Source organism: Punica granatum, chromosome 8, assembly GCF_007655135.1.
Source record: "Punica granatum isolate Tunisia-2019 chromosome 8, ASM765513v2, whole genome shotgun sequence".
NCBI classification, from domain to species: domain Eukaryota; kingdom Viridiplantae; phylum Streptophyta; class Magnoliopsida; order Myrtales; family Lythraceae; genus Punica; species Punica granatum.
The window spans coordinates 6143847-6159154 of record NC_045134.1 but is presented as its reverse complement, the minus strand read 5'-3'; the positions used below and the strand labels follow the sequence as shown (position 1 = coordinate 6159154).

The window sequence follows — 15308 nt, the reverse complement described above, 5'->3', positions numbered from 1 at the left end:
AATCTATGTGAAATTACACGAGACAAAAAGTATATGAAATCTCCTTCATCGGAAAAAAAAAAGTATGTGAAATTTCTATGGAAGATCGAAAATTTTAGGTGCAGGCAGAGCTACTATGCCCTCAGTTCCACTCGATTCAGTTCACCCCCGACTGATGCTTCATATATGGACCTGCGCCTTCTGCAGGAAGACGATGAGTCCGTTGATTAATTTAAGGGTCCCCAAACTTCTAGTTAAGGGGAATCTTAGAAAGAAATAAATTTGTATGTTGTTGAGAATGGGACAATATCAGCCTACCAATATCACACGCTTTTCCTATCTCAATCGATAAATTTATATATGAATTGATTGGAATTTCATGATTTAATTATTTTACCGATTCGTGTGTAGTTGGAGGAAACGAAAGCGTGCATGTCAATAAGACACCAATCCTCAACCGCATCGATATTCTATATATATGTATATATATGTATCCGTTTTATAAAAAAAAACAATTAGAAACATATACAAATGTGGAGTAGAAACCAGTGTTATCAGACCCGGACCGGCCCGGGCGGTTCGACCGGTCGGACCGGAAACCGGACCTGTGTCCGGTCCGGTTACCTAAAAAACCGAAATTGCATAAAAAAAACCGGTGAACCTAGAAAACCGGCCGGTTTTTAAACAAACCCATCAAACCCATTCGAACCGGCCGGTTGATGGGTTCACGATTTTTAAGTGAAATCCGGATCTCCCGACTCGAGCCCGAAACCAAATTCGGTGTTCAGTCGCCCAAACTGAACAGAGAAGGATTGAATCGAAGAAAAAATCGAAAGCTGAAGTCTGAAGGTGAAAACCCTAGTCAGCGATCCTCTTCGATCTTCCTTGTTCTCGTCAGTGTCGATCTTCCTATCGATCTTCCTTCGATCCTCTTCGATCTTCGATTCTGCATCTTCCTTCGATCCTCTTCGATCTTCGATTCTGCAAAGTACTTGACCCCCTCCATAGTCTTCATCGCCGCTTCTTCAGATCAGAGGACCACAGTTAACAAAGGTAATCGACACTCTTTCTCTGATCCGTTTTGAGTAATTGATTTGCAGGGTTAATGTTCTAATTGATTGTGTTGCAATGTTTGCTAAAAGTAAGGCTGAAAAATTTGACTGAAGATTGGGTAGTTGCTGAGGTGATGGTGGAGTTCATCAGCTGGTCTTGATTTATTGTCTTTGGTGATTGGGTTGTTGCAAGTAGAATATAATCAGTCTTAATCCTGGTTAACTGTTGCTGATGATGCCGTGGATTCGATTTGCCTTTTTCGTAACAGTGTTTTACTGCTTTTGTTTTGCTAGAATACGATATGGCTATACCGAGAGGATAGCACGCACATATATTTACCGGTTTTAGTTAATAGTATGAACTTATTCTATGCAGCTGACCCTACCAGAAAATGCTTTGTAAGTAATACCAACTACAGACCCCGACTGAGATGCAAAACGGCTAAAGCAATTCGCATGATGCTTTGTCACATCGCCAACACATAATTGCTCGCTAATATGAGTTGATTGTTTTGAAAAGCAGCGCCAGTTTCTGAACTTCTCTAATGCTCCGATAGAAGAAGAACGAATAATTATTAATTTTTCCATTCCAAAGAATATCATTTTGGTATACAAGAAATGGCTTTTATACCACATTTTCTGGCACATGCGTAATCAAAATGCTTCCTTTTGCTTTTCCTCAGCTTTTCATGCTATTCTTGAGATTCCGCACGGTCATCACAAGCTGTTGCCTCTCACGGTGAGACTAATCTACCTCGGCAAATCTGAGACTAATCTCCGAGTATCTCTCTTCCATATCTTTCAGCTATTTCTCCATGAGTTTGTTCCTTTCTTTGAACACTTTCAGCTCAGCCAGCAGCTCATTAATGTTGCAGTTGTCGTTCGTGTTTGAAGTGGATTGTTGGCTTCCTTTTTCTGAGCGGTCTTCTTCTTGCCTGAAGAAAGAGTGGAAAATGCTGAACATAGAGGCATAGACTATTCCGGATGATATACTTAAGCTTCATAAATATTCGGTTATCCCCAGAAGCAGAAAAACTAAATCTAACAACAAAGGTAAATACATACCTTCTGAGGGATGCTTCACTATCTCCGCTGGCAGCACTTTTGACCCCCTGCATATGAGTGTCATGATTTATGGTGTCAGTCTGTTTCCAATGCGGACATTACGGAAAGAAGAGAGGGATAAAGAGAAAAAAAGAAACATGACTGATTCAGGAAGGAGGAACTAAGGAGGAAGAAAAAGAAAAGAAACAGCTAAAGAAATGTATAATGTACTGAGGAAAGGTTCCTCAAATATATTTCTAATTTTTATATTATTATTTTTAAATAATAAATATTTATTTATTTTTTAATTAAATATGCGGTCCGACCCATCGAACCCCGGTTGAACCCATAAACCCGTGACCTCATACCTCGGCCGGTTCGATGTCCGGTCCGGTTCTGATAACACTGGTAGAAACCCCATAAAAGAAATTCCTTCTTTTATATTCCCGAAGATTTTGCCATGTGGAAGTGAAACCATCAGTGTCAACTGTACAATTAATGCTATAAAAACATTACAAACGAAGATAGATATAATGCAAATTTTCTCTCCTCAACGTTATGAAACCGTAAGTTCATTCTCGTTCTTGAGATTTCTGATGCTATTCATCTCTCTCTCTCTCTCTCCCCCCGATCTTTCTCCTATTGATCATGGCTGAACTATATGCCTTTCTTATACTCAAAATCCAAAAAAGAAAAAAAGAAATTGTTATTCTCGTCTTTTGGATAAGAGATTAACAGAAAAATAAACGTATATACCATTCATATAATTCGAAGCCTACCAAACCAAAGCATCATAATAAATATATATATATATATATATTATATAAACTGATCAGAAAGAGTTTCATTTCAATAGTTTCAATAGCATATTCGTAAAAAGAACCATAGACCTAATAACGACCCTATATAAAGAATAACATGCATTAATTAATTTAAATATTATTTGGTACGTGAATAGCATATATATTCATATATGTACCCCAGAAAGAATCTCTATTTGTCAAACCGTAACATGATTAGGCCATTAAACAAATACAAGAACAACCAAAAGAATATGTACTTTGTTGGCGGTGGAGGTGGTGGGTTTGCAGCTTAAATTCAACAAATGTGGGCAAATGCAATGATTTTACATAAGGGATTATTATTTTAATAAATATACTTTGATTATTAATAGGTGTTAATAAAAGGGATTCTCATCTTATAATCGAAAAAGGGGTTCTCATCTCTTTACTTTACAGGGCCTGGACTCGATTTGGGGGCTGCTGAGGAATTGAAACGTGGACATGGTTCATGCTTTACTTGGACAGAGAACTTGTGCATTGGAGATGGTATTACATGAACTCAGTGCACCACCTCAACCATGGACTATCCACTCGATGGATACCACTTGTCAAGCTGCTTTTTCAAACTAGTACTCAAGCTTTTGATTTTTTTCAATTAAGTGCTTCAAGAAAGAAAGAACTCTTTATAAGGCTCTGATATCAATATGGAGAACGCGGATGTAACAAGAGCAATATACTTGATGAAATTAGGTTCAGATGCTCTTCTAACATTAGATCTATCGTTCATAGACAAATGTATTGATCATGGTAGCAAGCAACTCACAAAATCTTATTTTATTTTCAAACTCTTTTGTATCTACCAAATCTTGTGTGGTACCTTGTCCCAACTCAAGTTGCATGTTATTTTGAGTAAATTGTTTTAACTTAAGTATAAGACTTTTTTTCCATGGATAATATTTCATTTTTCATATCAATTACGGTTCTTAAGTTGCTGAAATGAAACTCATCTATCACTTTTCAACACTTGAATTCATAGATTCAAAATTTATTCAATGAACCGAGGATCTCATAGAGATTGTGTTCTTTCTTTTCTTTCTTGCCTTACTTTTCTTACCTTTTGAACTCGTTTGAGTATAAGGATGTAGCCACAAATCCGAGATTGGATTTACCCTTGAGGAAGAACTCCTCAAATTCACTTTGTTTTAGAGTCAATTCCTTTAAATTCAAAGGAAGACGATCTATCTTTTTAGAAAGCTTATCTACCTTATCGCTTAAAGAAATTAATCAGTCCGATATAGAATTTAGTATTCCTACAACAAGATCCCTGTCTTCTCCGTGGTTTACGTATAGACACTCAGGATTAGGATAGCATTTTGACATAATTTGTTGGAATTTCTACTTCAAAATTTTCAAAGTATCGTACCCACGCACCAACTCTTTCGAGTTTTTTGAATCGAATTTGTTAAAGGGATAATTGAAGCAGAAATAATCCTCGCTTATTTAAATGTTTTGCCCTTCTGATAAAATCTTTAAGTTTAGCTTCCGCTTGGCAAATTTTGATATATTTCTGATCACACCGTGCTAAGATAGCACTCAAATCTTCTCTGAGACTAGGCTTGAGAAAAATTCCCTTCAACCACTTACGGTTAGAAAGCGTAAAGGATGGAATCGTTTATAATTTCAAAGATGAACCCGTTACATGAGGTTTTTTTTTTTTTAAATTGCAAGTTTTATATAAAGTTATGAGTAAAATGCATTCCCCTCTCGAAGTTTTACTTAATGATACTCTACCCCTAATCTTATGCAAAATAGATACTCCAGTCCATTGACTTATTGACTTAATAAGATAAATTTCTTTTGTTCCTCGACATGTATTTATTTTTCACTTTTATCCTAATTCTTTTTTTTTGAATTATTTTCTTTTTCAACGTTACACATTTTATCAACTTTGTTCTTACTATCTAAATTTCGATAGACCTATTAATGTGCAATATTTTTAAGAGTAATAAAATTTTGGAAATAGAAAAGGAAAGATGACAACTTGTCAACAACCGTTGAGGCTTTCAACGGTCTAGAGTCAGGGTATCCGTCGACAAAACTCCACTCCCAAGATCGTATTCAAAACTGCTACATTTGACACAAAAAGATCATGTCTACAATCTAACAATATTTTTGTGAAAAAAGAATTCAAAATAAATTTATAAAATGGGCTAGCACCATAGAGGTATTGATGACTACAATTGTCATTTGAAGTCCTCAGTATTAGAGGGTGTGTGTAATTGCCCCTCTACTCCGCCCTAAGTCCCCATCCCTCCGTACTCGTACCCCCTATAGATCACTGTTAGCTAGTGGCCCCATGATACATCGAGGTGGTGGCAATACCATCCCGTTTTTACTCCTTGTTGGCATTTCTTTTTTTATTTGTTTACTTTTAATTAAAATACTTATTATTCATGAAAATTTGCATGATAGCAAATTTTTATATGAAAATCGTGTTACGTGGTACTACATTAATGAAGTTACAAACAACTATTTTCATGATTTATAAGCTTGGATAATAGGTGATCGCCAACAAAGTTTCCATCCACCATAAAGAAAATTTAAAGGTTATTAGCCATCTTGAACATATATAGTAGTTACAAGATGTTAAAGACGAGGCCTCATCTACTACAAATACCCTTACTGTAGATAACCTAAAACTTAATGATCATAAACCATCTCGAAAATATATAGTAGCGACAACATTCTTTCAATTTTTATACGATAAAGATCAAGAACCAATTTTTTTTTTATGAGGTCAACATGATTCACGGGGTGGATTATCAATTTTTCTATTAAGAATGGGATGGAGTGTCTATTTTGGCAAAATATGAAATTGACTGTCATTAGTAAAATCTCAAGGGATGTGAGTGTATTTCACCCTAAAATTATATAGAGAATCGTTCGAAAATATGGTAAATGTACATTGAGATCGTCGCATGTTTGTGTACATGCTATATATATTTCTTTCTTTGTTATAAGGTGGATTAATTGATTTTGTATCATGTCGATGATTCTAATTTAACTTGGTTTTTGAGGTTCCGTACAAATGGTGGGCGTGATGGGAAGAAAGAAGTTGCTTTAGCAATGATGGGAGGAATAATGTAGTAAGAGCGTGAAGTGAAGAGTTCAAAAGAAACTCTATCCCATCCCCCTAGCTTGCTAGGACTTGACCAGCTGACCTTTTTCCCATGGAAAGTGACGAATTCCCATAGAAATTTTAAATTTCCCAGTTACATAATTGTGTACGAATTGTCTAAGAATTGGCTTTAATGATGTTTCAAATGGATGACTCGTGACTTGGTCTTCCAATTCCTCATGAGTTTTGTTTCTTGTCTTCTAGTTAGACTACAACAACATTTGAAGAGGAGCTCATGTATCCATTCTATTTCGAGTTCGAAATCTCTTGAAATTACCGGAGCATATTTAGTGTGATTATCCACTTCATGAAGTGCCGAGGGTTCATGGAGTTTCGAGAATTGATCGGGGCAAGGCCCGGACAGCCAAAAAAAATCCAAAGAGAAATGTAATTATATGTCTACTTCAACGCATTAATTTCAAGAGAATTATTCTATTTACTTGGATCTGCTACTTGTTTATTAGATGAAATAAGTATACAGACGAACAAAAATTCATTGGAATTTAAATTTAATCAACTCTCAATTCCATTCTCTGTCGATTCTGCTCTGCTTCAGTTCTATTCCGACAAACCAAGTGCCTCGCATATCATATCCAGGACTATGTCTCAAGTCAGCCCCTCATTTCATGTTGGGTTAGGCATTCAGAATGTTTTTAGCCTTTTTCAAAAGATATTGGAAAAAGGGCGCAAATCGATTGGATAGGGACTCTACCTTCATCAACTGTACAGTAAAAGTTGGTAGGACCCATGAGTTCTATGTTTTTGCGGAATTTTATCCGATCCAATTATGTACCATCTCGAAATAAATACAATTAACTATAAAGTATAACGTAGTTCACTGGAATTAAAAGATTTTAGGGTGCAATCGATTGTGTACTTTAACAGTTAACGGTGCTCATTTGAACTCCTGATAGGTGGAGGCCGAGACCTGATAAATTTCCATGCTTTTGCTTTCTATGTAACACTGTATAAAATTTTGGTTTGATTTATCTTCCAAAGTACAAGATAGGACATGTTGGAGGGTGAGGCAGAGTTATTTGATTTTATGTCTCATAAATAAATACAAGCTACAAACCCCTAAAAAAAGAAAAAGAACAAAGAAAGAAAGATAAAGAGGGCCTTTGAAGTTAAACATAAAGATGAAAATGGTTTTCCCTTTAGAAAATTAATTATAGTTCAATGTCATTATTAAATCCTTTTTTTTTCCCTTCTGCTCGAATTATTACTAAATCCTATTTGACACAAGCACAACCAGATGATCCTAATTTCAGCTCTTATTTTGACCTACTATTTTTTACTTATTTTTTTGTTCAAATCCAATTTTTTTCTTTTTGGTTCATTTTTATCCAAGAATTTTTGCTTACATCTCCGTTTCAATCCATTTTTTTTTAGAATGTGTTTGATTTTAGAGTTGAGTAGAATTGAATTTTGGTTTTAATTGATTTATAATGACCGTATTATTGAATTATCAGAAAAAATGTGAAAAATTAACAAATAATTGAGAGAAAATAATGATTGTATTGTTGAATTGTGAAAAAAGTAATGAATAGTTGAGAGAATTTAATATTAAAAATTGAATTGAATGGTTAAAAACTTTTTTAAAAAATAGAAAAAGTAATGATTGTGTTGTTGAATTGAAAATAAGTGGAGTTGAATTGAGTTGAGTAGAGTTGAAATTTTTTTTGAAACCAAACACACCTTTAATTTGTTCATTTTCATCCTGTACTTTCTGCTTTTTGTTTCTATCTTTTTATCGGATTTTCCATTAGAGAAAATTCAAGTTTTAGCCTCGATTTTAGATGCTTTGAGATTTTGTCCTAATTTTCTATTTAATCACAGCCTTGACCTTATGCATTAAGTTTGCCTTAGTTTTTACTTAATTTTGCATAAAGAAATGGTTACACAATATTTTTTGAAACAAAAATATAATTTAAAAAATTAATGTATTGACAATAGTATTAAAAATAAAAAGCGGATAAAGATTGAACAAGGGGAGAGGGGCGATGGGAGCTAATTTTGCACACTAACCACGCAAGTGATGTCGTCTATGAACTTCTATATTGTCGCATCATTTGACAAAGTCGGACGCCATCGTCCCAAAGTTAAGGGCAACCATGGAGGGGTAAGTTGCTCGAATCGAGCCCTAACAACTCAGATCTGTTGCCAACGCTATCCTCCTCTCTTTGAGTTGAGTAGTGGCCGCCTCAATTAAACTCAAGACAACCTCGGCTGGATCAATGGTTACTATTAAGCAAGGTCTCTAGCAACTTGGACTGGCATTGAGCCCTAAACGACATTACCCTATGCAAGTTCAGCTAGTTTGCCTATGACAATTGATGTTGATTTTAGGCGCTCCACTACTTCGCTCTGTCGTTGTTCCGATTTGTTACTAGTCTCTCTTCATGAAAAGAGATGGTTACAAAATCAAGGGCCGTGGGAGGCCTATTTGCACTGGGATGTCCGCCATCATGTGTTCGTCGCGCTCCCTCATTCACTGGCCTTCGTTCTTTTTTATTTAGTTTTAGTTTAACTTTTTGGAAATAATTTTTTATCTCGAAAAAAAGATGTCGTGTTAGCATTTCCAATCCAAAATTAAATAATGAGATTAAAGTGTATATAATGTGTAATTCTGAAGACATGATTGAAATAGAAAATGAAAGAATTAGAATGGAAATAACTGACGTTGAGGACTAATTTTTGAATTTTCTCTAATAAAAAACTGAATAAAATATTAATAACAGAAAAATAAGTAAAGATAGAGCATGAAAACGAATAAAAAAAAGTAAAATGATTAAAACGGTTCACCAATGACAAAAAAAGAAATGAACAGAAATAGAAAAGTAAATAAAGGTAACGAGTCAAATGTATAAATTTTTCTTATTTAATTAATATATATATATATATATATGTGCGAGCGCGCGTATTTATTTTTATGGTTCTTGTATTTTTTTAACAAATTAAAAATCTCTCTTGACCTCTTTTTATTATCAGGCTCCTTGAACTCTTGTTCCCTCTCACCTTATAGCAAATAAATGACTAAATTCACAATTTGGTCCCTGAAAGATGCAAATTGTCATTAAATGGTCCCTGAAAGATTTTGCCTATACAATTTGGTCTTATTGCTTGAAACGTTAGCACAATTTGGTCCTTCCGTTCATGTTTAAAGAGGTCCATGTCATTGAACGCTGACATAGCTCGTTATATGCCGAGTTGGCTCGTTATCTGTTAGCCATTTGGAACCCAAAACCCATGAAATAAAAATAAAAGCCCTTCCTTTATTCCCCAGATTTAAAAAAAAAAATCCCAAAACACATTTAGTCCCCAAAAAGGGCTAAAACCCAAAAATCCAGCTATGCAATCAACCCAGCTATAACTCTTACCTTTTGACGTGAAGGAGCATACCACAAATGGGAGGTGAAGGATGTCATGGGAGTGGAAGGAAGTTTCATGTCCAAAAGTCCACAACTTCATCATTAGTTGGAGAATCGACGAATCTCTCTGTGGAAGTGGAAGGAAGTTGCTGCTACAAACATCTACTAAAGAATAGAGCAATGTTAGGCATTTTCTTTGGTGCCCTTTTTTGGATGAGAACTGATCTTATTTGTGGATACTTCTAGTGGGTTGATAATGAGGAGCAACTTAAAGTGCAGTATTGGCACGATCACCTCATTCACTTTCTTCCCAGACAGTAGTTGAGAAAGTTAAAAGCTTTGTCATATTAACCCGGTCCTCACATGGCATGAAAAGTTGAAAGCTTTGAACAACAGTTATGTCCCCACTGTCCCACAGAGAATCATCACTATAGATGAAAGTGATGAAACGACCCACTATCACCAATGCAGCATGTCCGAATCACATTGTCGAAAAGCAAAAGTGCCTATTCGAGTCAGAGTTGAACGAATTTGATAGTGGAATTTGGGTTTTCAAGAGAAGGGTTAGGGATTTGATTTGACATTTCTCTTTCCTCTGGTTTTCCCAATTAGGGATTTGGGGGATTTTTTATATTTATTTCGTGGGGTTTGGGTTCAAGATGGTCAGCTCAGCAGATAACGAGCTATGTTAACAGAAACCTCTTCAAACATGAATGGAAGGGCCAAATTGTGCTAATGTTTCGAATGATAGGACCAAATTGTACAGGTAAAATCTTTCAGGGACCATTTAATTGCTAGGTGCATCTTTCAAGGATCAAATAGCGAATTTAGTCCCAAATAAATTTCCTAGTACCGTGCTTTTTTGAGGGAAGGTACACAATTCAGAGGGCAGATATAATTTTCCTGCAAATTAATTATTCTATTCATTATTAATATTGGACAGCAAAAATAATTAGCTGGCAGTCCTTATAGTTAATTATATCTGTCCTCTTGGCTCCTATTCTGTATTTTTAAAGATCATATGTATCCTGCAGGCCAGAAAACCAGAACAAGATCATATATTAAGACCAGTAAAATTCAATCCCTCATCTGCGAAGGAGGTGTTGTTAAGGGAATTCATCTGGTCCTTAGCCGGACCGGGTTCTGGCTCCACCAATGTCATAGGACAGGACTTCACTACTTCTGGTTTAGATCTTATGTTGATCCAATGGTCCTGAGTGGCCAGAGGCAGCCCGATTAAGTGATCGGGGTCTGGAATTACCAATGGATGAAAGCTAAACATCACACCATGTTTTCTATTCAATATACAATGAGAATTATCATGTCATTCTTTGTTAGCTTAAATTATTTATCCCATGATCCTTTCTTCCTTGGAATCGAAGTCAAAATAATCACAAATTCATGTTTATATGGTCTTATCTCGATGAAGTTATTTCAAGCAAAAATTTAAGAAATAAAAGGATCGATGAAGTCCATCAGCTCCCTCTTGTCAAGCTCGCGTCAAGACTCTGATATTGTATCTGTGGCGATATATGCTAGTGTTCACATTGAGACTTGAGTCAAATCGTATGCTGAAAAACACATGAAAGTTGCAGAAACTAATTGAAATATAAACATGCTTTGAACATTGTATTGAAAAACGAATCGATCGATGTAGTGCTCATTCTGAACAGATCGAGGAATAACAACTTGATAAAGAAAAGTAATTTGACCGGTTGAACAGTTCAAAATTAACAAAGCTTAACATAAACATAGAATTGAAACATTTGATGACAAATTGATTAATTCCTTATCAAGGAAAATCAACCAGAAAATTATAATCCAAATTACACATTTGGTCCCCATTTCTCTATACATCAAAGCTCCGCTTCAAAAGCGGTAAGGCGCCACTCCAAGTCCATGTCCGTGGATGAATCTGGCATCTACTTCAGTGTAGACATGGGTCTCATTCAAAAGCCTGAAAGGGCAAAAAGGTAAAAAAAAAAAAAAAAGAGCATCACATCCACTGCCCGAATGATCAGTAATTATCGAGTACGCCAAAGTTATATGAACTCACGATGTCGAGATGGTCTTGTTCAAAGTAGTCGAGGACAGGAATGACGGCCCATTCAGGTAGAGCAGCTCTCCTCCGATTCGCTCCTCGATCCTTTTGTCGATCTCCTCAGGGTCGATCTCCAGAGGCTGATCCGAGGCCTGTTTGGGGAACATAAAGTATCGATCAATATTGTGCCCGGAGAGAAAAAAATACATGAAAATTCGACGTCGTATGAATTGGTTTTGGAAATGTACCATGACCCATCCCCATGTATCAGCGAATGAAGGGACATGAGCAGTGTAAGCCTTCACATCTGTTCATACATTATCCCAACTAAATGTCATTAATTAAATTTCTAGTACAATTAATTGCCCAAACCAAAATAAAAATTCAAAAATGAATAAGTAAATAAATAAATAATAAAATTACAGCTTAGAAAAGTGCTGGGAGCCTACACTTGAAGACTTGCTTAATTGTGTTGTGAATGGATGTGAAGACTTCCTTGTGTGTGAAAATGCCTGCCGGTCCAGCCTAGACGAGGAGGAAAAAATAGGCAAATTTACCATCAAAGCTTCCCATAAAAGCTTCGGCTTGTAGAGAAAACATTATTGTTCATATGCCGATATTTTCTATCTTGCTTGGGTTTCAAGAAACCCAAAATTCTTACTAATGAACTATGGTGAGCGAATCATAAAGATTTGGTGGGTGTTGCTCCTAATTCTGATACCGTGATACCGTGTTAAATACAACTGCTTCGCCGATACTCGTGTTTGCTATTTATTTGTACCTGAGTGACGAAGATGCCATTTTTGTTGAGCTTGGGCTTGACGATGTTCTCATAGAAGGACTTGGTGTAGAGCTGATAGCATGGCCCTCCTTCAACTGGGTCTGCCAGATCTCCAACTATTATATCAAACTTGTCATTCCTCTTCTCTAGCTCAGCCCTTCAATCACCCCACCAAGAAAAGAAATTAAAATTGTAAGTCACACTTCATGTTTATTGAATTAACCGATCTACGAACTAAGGTTGGGTAAATTTACTTTGCGTCGTTGATGACAATGCTCAGCTTCTTGCTTGAAAATGCCTCACGGTTGCCCGTCAGATATCTCCGGCAGAAATCGACCACTTCCTGCATTGGTTCAGATATACATGGTTGTTTCATGTTTCTCAATACGTAGAAGACGAGGAAGTCGACTGGATTTAGATTTGAAGAAATTGAAGGATGTACATACTTGGTCGATGTCACACATGACAACCTTGTCAATTGTCTTATGCTTGATCACTTCTCTAGCCGTAGAGCCCTCTCCGCCTCCCATTATGAACAGCGTTTTCGGGCTGAAGATTCACATAAAGTTTCCATCGATAAAATTCCACTTCGAATAATCGTATCTTATGCAAAACTAGTAAATACATGTGAAAATGAGCTAGTGAATACACCTTCATCATATATTGCCCAAAATTATGGTTCCAAATACCAGAGATATATAATTTTTTTAGCCGATCTTCTCTCACGCTCGGAGATTTATGTGAAGTATCCATTGGCAAAGTACGATGTAATGAGCATCATACGAAATTCATGGTTGTAGTCAACACAAAGAAATTCATGATTATCTGATTAGTTCATAGCCTTCATGAGAATTTTGGGCCTCCACCTCTACTTGTTCCGGGCCCACTCTAGATAGCATACATTTTTGGGCCTTACCTGAAAGGAGCTCGCCCCCCACCTTTTTTTTTTTTTTTTCTAGAGGTAATAGAAGTTTTCCACGGTCAAGCCACAGGATAGCTAAAAGTGACCACGCAAATCCGTAATATGTTTTAATATTGAGGAATTTGTTCACGACCTAAATCTATGTCGAATTCGGGTGGACTAGAGAAGCTGAAAATCTAGGTCATCCCGTTTTCTACGATGGCAAGCTCATATAGTAACATTAGTAAAATTCATTAACTATTGTGTATATCAAGAAGCTAATGGCATCACTCTCTCTCTGGAGTTTCATCCATGACTAGTGTAACCAGGGACTTGCCATGATGCTTGGTAACAATAAATACTACAACGCTTTCGGTTTCTGGCTTTCCTTTTCCTCGAAAAATAAACTAGATATCGATAATGAAACTGTTTCCGGGAAGGTCAGAGGACTTACTTGGGGTGGCATAACAAGGGAGGATGAATCAAGCATTCATGGTATATGAACTCATCCACCTCTGCACTCTGCATCTTACCATCAATCACTAACACCTATACCCCACAAGTTTATATGATCAAAGACAAAGGAAAACGTTAATATCATCGTAAATAATAATTTAAATCTTTTTTTTTTCTTTCTAAAAGATATAAATTAATGAAATGAAAGATTAAGGAATTAAATACATATATATGTATATATGTTCCGACCTTCCCAAAGCGCTTTGTGTCCAAGAGAGCAATGTCCTGAAACTCGCTAGTCCCTTTGTGCAGCACTCTATTGAAGAAAAGGCCCAAAAAACCAAGAAATATAAGAGGAAAAAAATTTATCAAAACAAGAGAGTATACTTAATCAGCACATAAAGTGTTTAAATCTACTAATAAGTAAGAAAATTAAATGTGGATTCTGAACAGGAGGTAAGTTATAGTGATTGAGGCACAAACCTGTTCAAGGCAAAGGACCATTTGAGATCTTCGTCGAGGATTTCTTCATACCAGCAGCTACTGTCATTGTCATCTTCACTATTGACATCCCTCATGTCAGCTACATAGCAGTTCTTGGTGAAGCCATTGATGGCATGAACAATCTCAACTGATGCCTCCCCCATTTAGAATTTTAACCCAAAGAGAAGATATATATATATGTGTGTGTGTGTGTGTGTGTGTGTTTATATATATGAAGAGTATGAAGAAGAGATTTTTGAATGTATTTTATATGTGAAGGAATGGGAGGAAAAGGTGCTGTTTGGAAGTTGTGGCTGAAGGAAGGGGTTTATATAGAAGATGAGTGGGGAGGAGGGAAGAAGGCATTAGGCAGCTGCTTAATTACTGATCCCAAATTCCGATATGGTGGAGATCTCAGTTGTCATGATTATGTTACCGGCACGCTCACAGATTAACTGAGCATACTCATTTCATCCTGCCAGGCTGCCAGCTATTTTTTTTTAATTTAATTCCCCAAAATTTTTGAAAAAAAAAATCATGATCTTACCAACTGGGCTGCTCAAAAATTGGTAGCACATCCTTTGCGTTGATATGATTCTCCCAAGGCCATGCTCCACAGTTGTTAGGTCTCCTTCTATTGGAGTGCTAATTAATTAGCTACTTCACAGTAATACGTACGTAAGCCGTGGTTAGGGATTTAGATGGTAAATGTGCGATGGGCTTAACACCGTTTCAAAGCCTGATAGATCGTAATGGAACTTTTACAACATGTTTGTACATGCAAGTATCTAAGTAGATAAGATTAAAAAAATTCTGACAGTTGAGACTACGTCGCACTCCAGCAGATGAAAGATTTAACAAGATAATTGTCTGACTTTATTTCACGCTAAATTAAGTAGTTCTTGGAATGAGCATGTTTTTCAGGTGATATGTTTCTCAAAAACTGACTAATCTCAGCTTTTTAGATACTGCTACTAAATTGAATGTTATCTTGTGGTCCCCTATCATTCATGTTGTGGCTCGATCACATCGATCCAGCCTCGAACCATGCATTGCCCCAAAACTCCATTTATAATACGACGGGACGCGACGCGACGTGACATGAATACGATGTGTTTGCCCGTTGAGCTTCATGGAAATTCCGTGGGGGTGGTGGAGGGTCGAGGAGCAGTCATCGAAGCAGCAGCACGCGCGAAAGATTTTGTATGAAAAGACGACAAAAGAAGATTGCCGAGGAGAA

At 36.4% G+C, this 15308-nt stretch overlaps 1 protein-coding gene across 1 annotated transcript; it reads right to left on the bottom strand.

The window, feature by feature from the left end:
• Positions 1 to 11038: 11038 nt before the first annotated feature.
• On the bottom strand, positions 11039 to 14385 carry LOC116216051 (thermospermine synthase ACAULIS5-like). Its single transcript, XM_031551970.1, has 10 exons — positions 14069 to 14385; positions 13835 to 13901; positions 13584 to 13678; positions 12675 to 12777; positions 12483 to 12571; positions 12229 to 12385; positions 11897 to 11972; positions 11696 to 11754; positions 11463 to 11599; positions 11039 to 11363 (listed from the first exon to the last, which is right to left on the bottom strand). Exons 1-10 carry the CDS (start codon positions 14230 to 14232, stop codon positions 11276 to 11278), a joined length of 1035 nt encoding a protein of 344 aa, XP_031407830.1. The 5' UTR covers positions 14233 to 14385; the 3' UTR covers positions 11039 to 11275.
• Between the last annotated feature and the right edge of the window lie 923 nt (positions 14386 to 15308).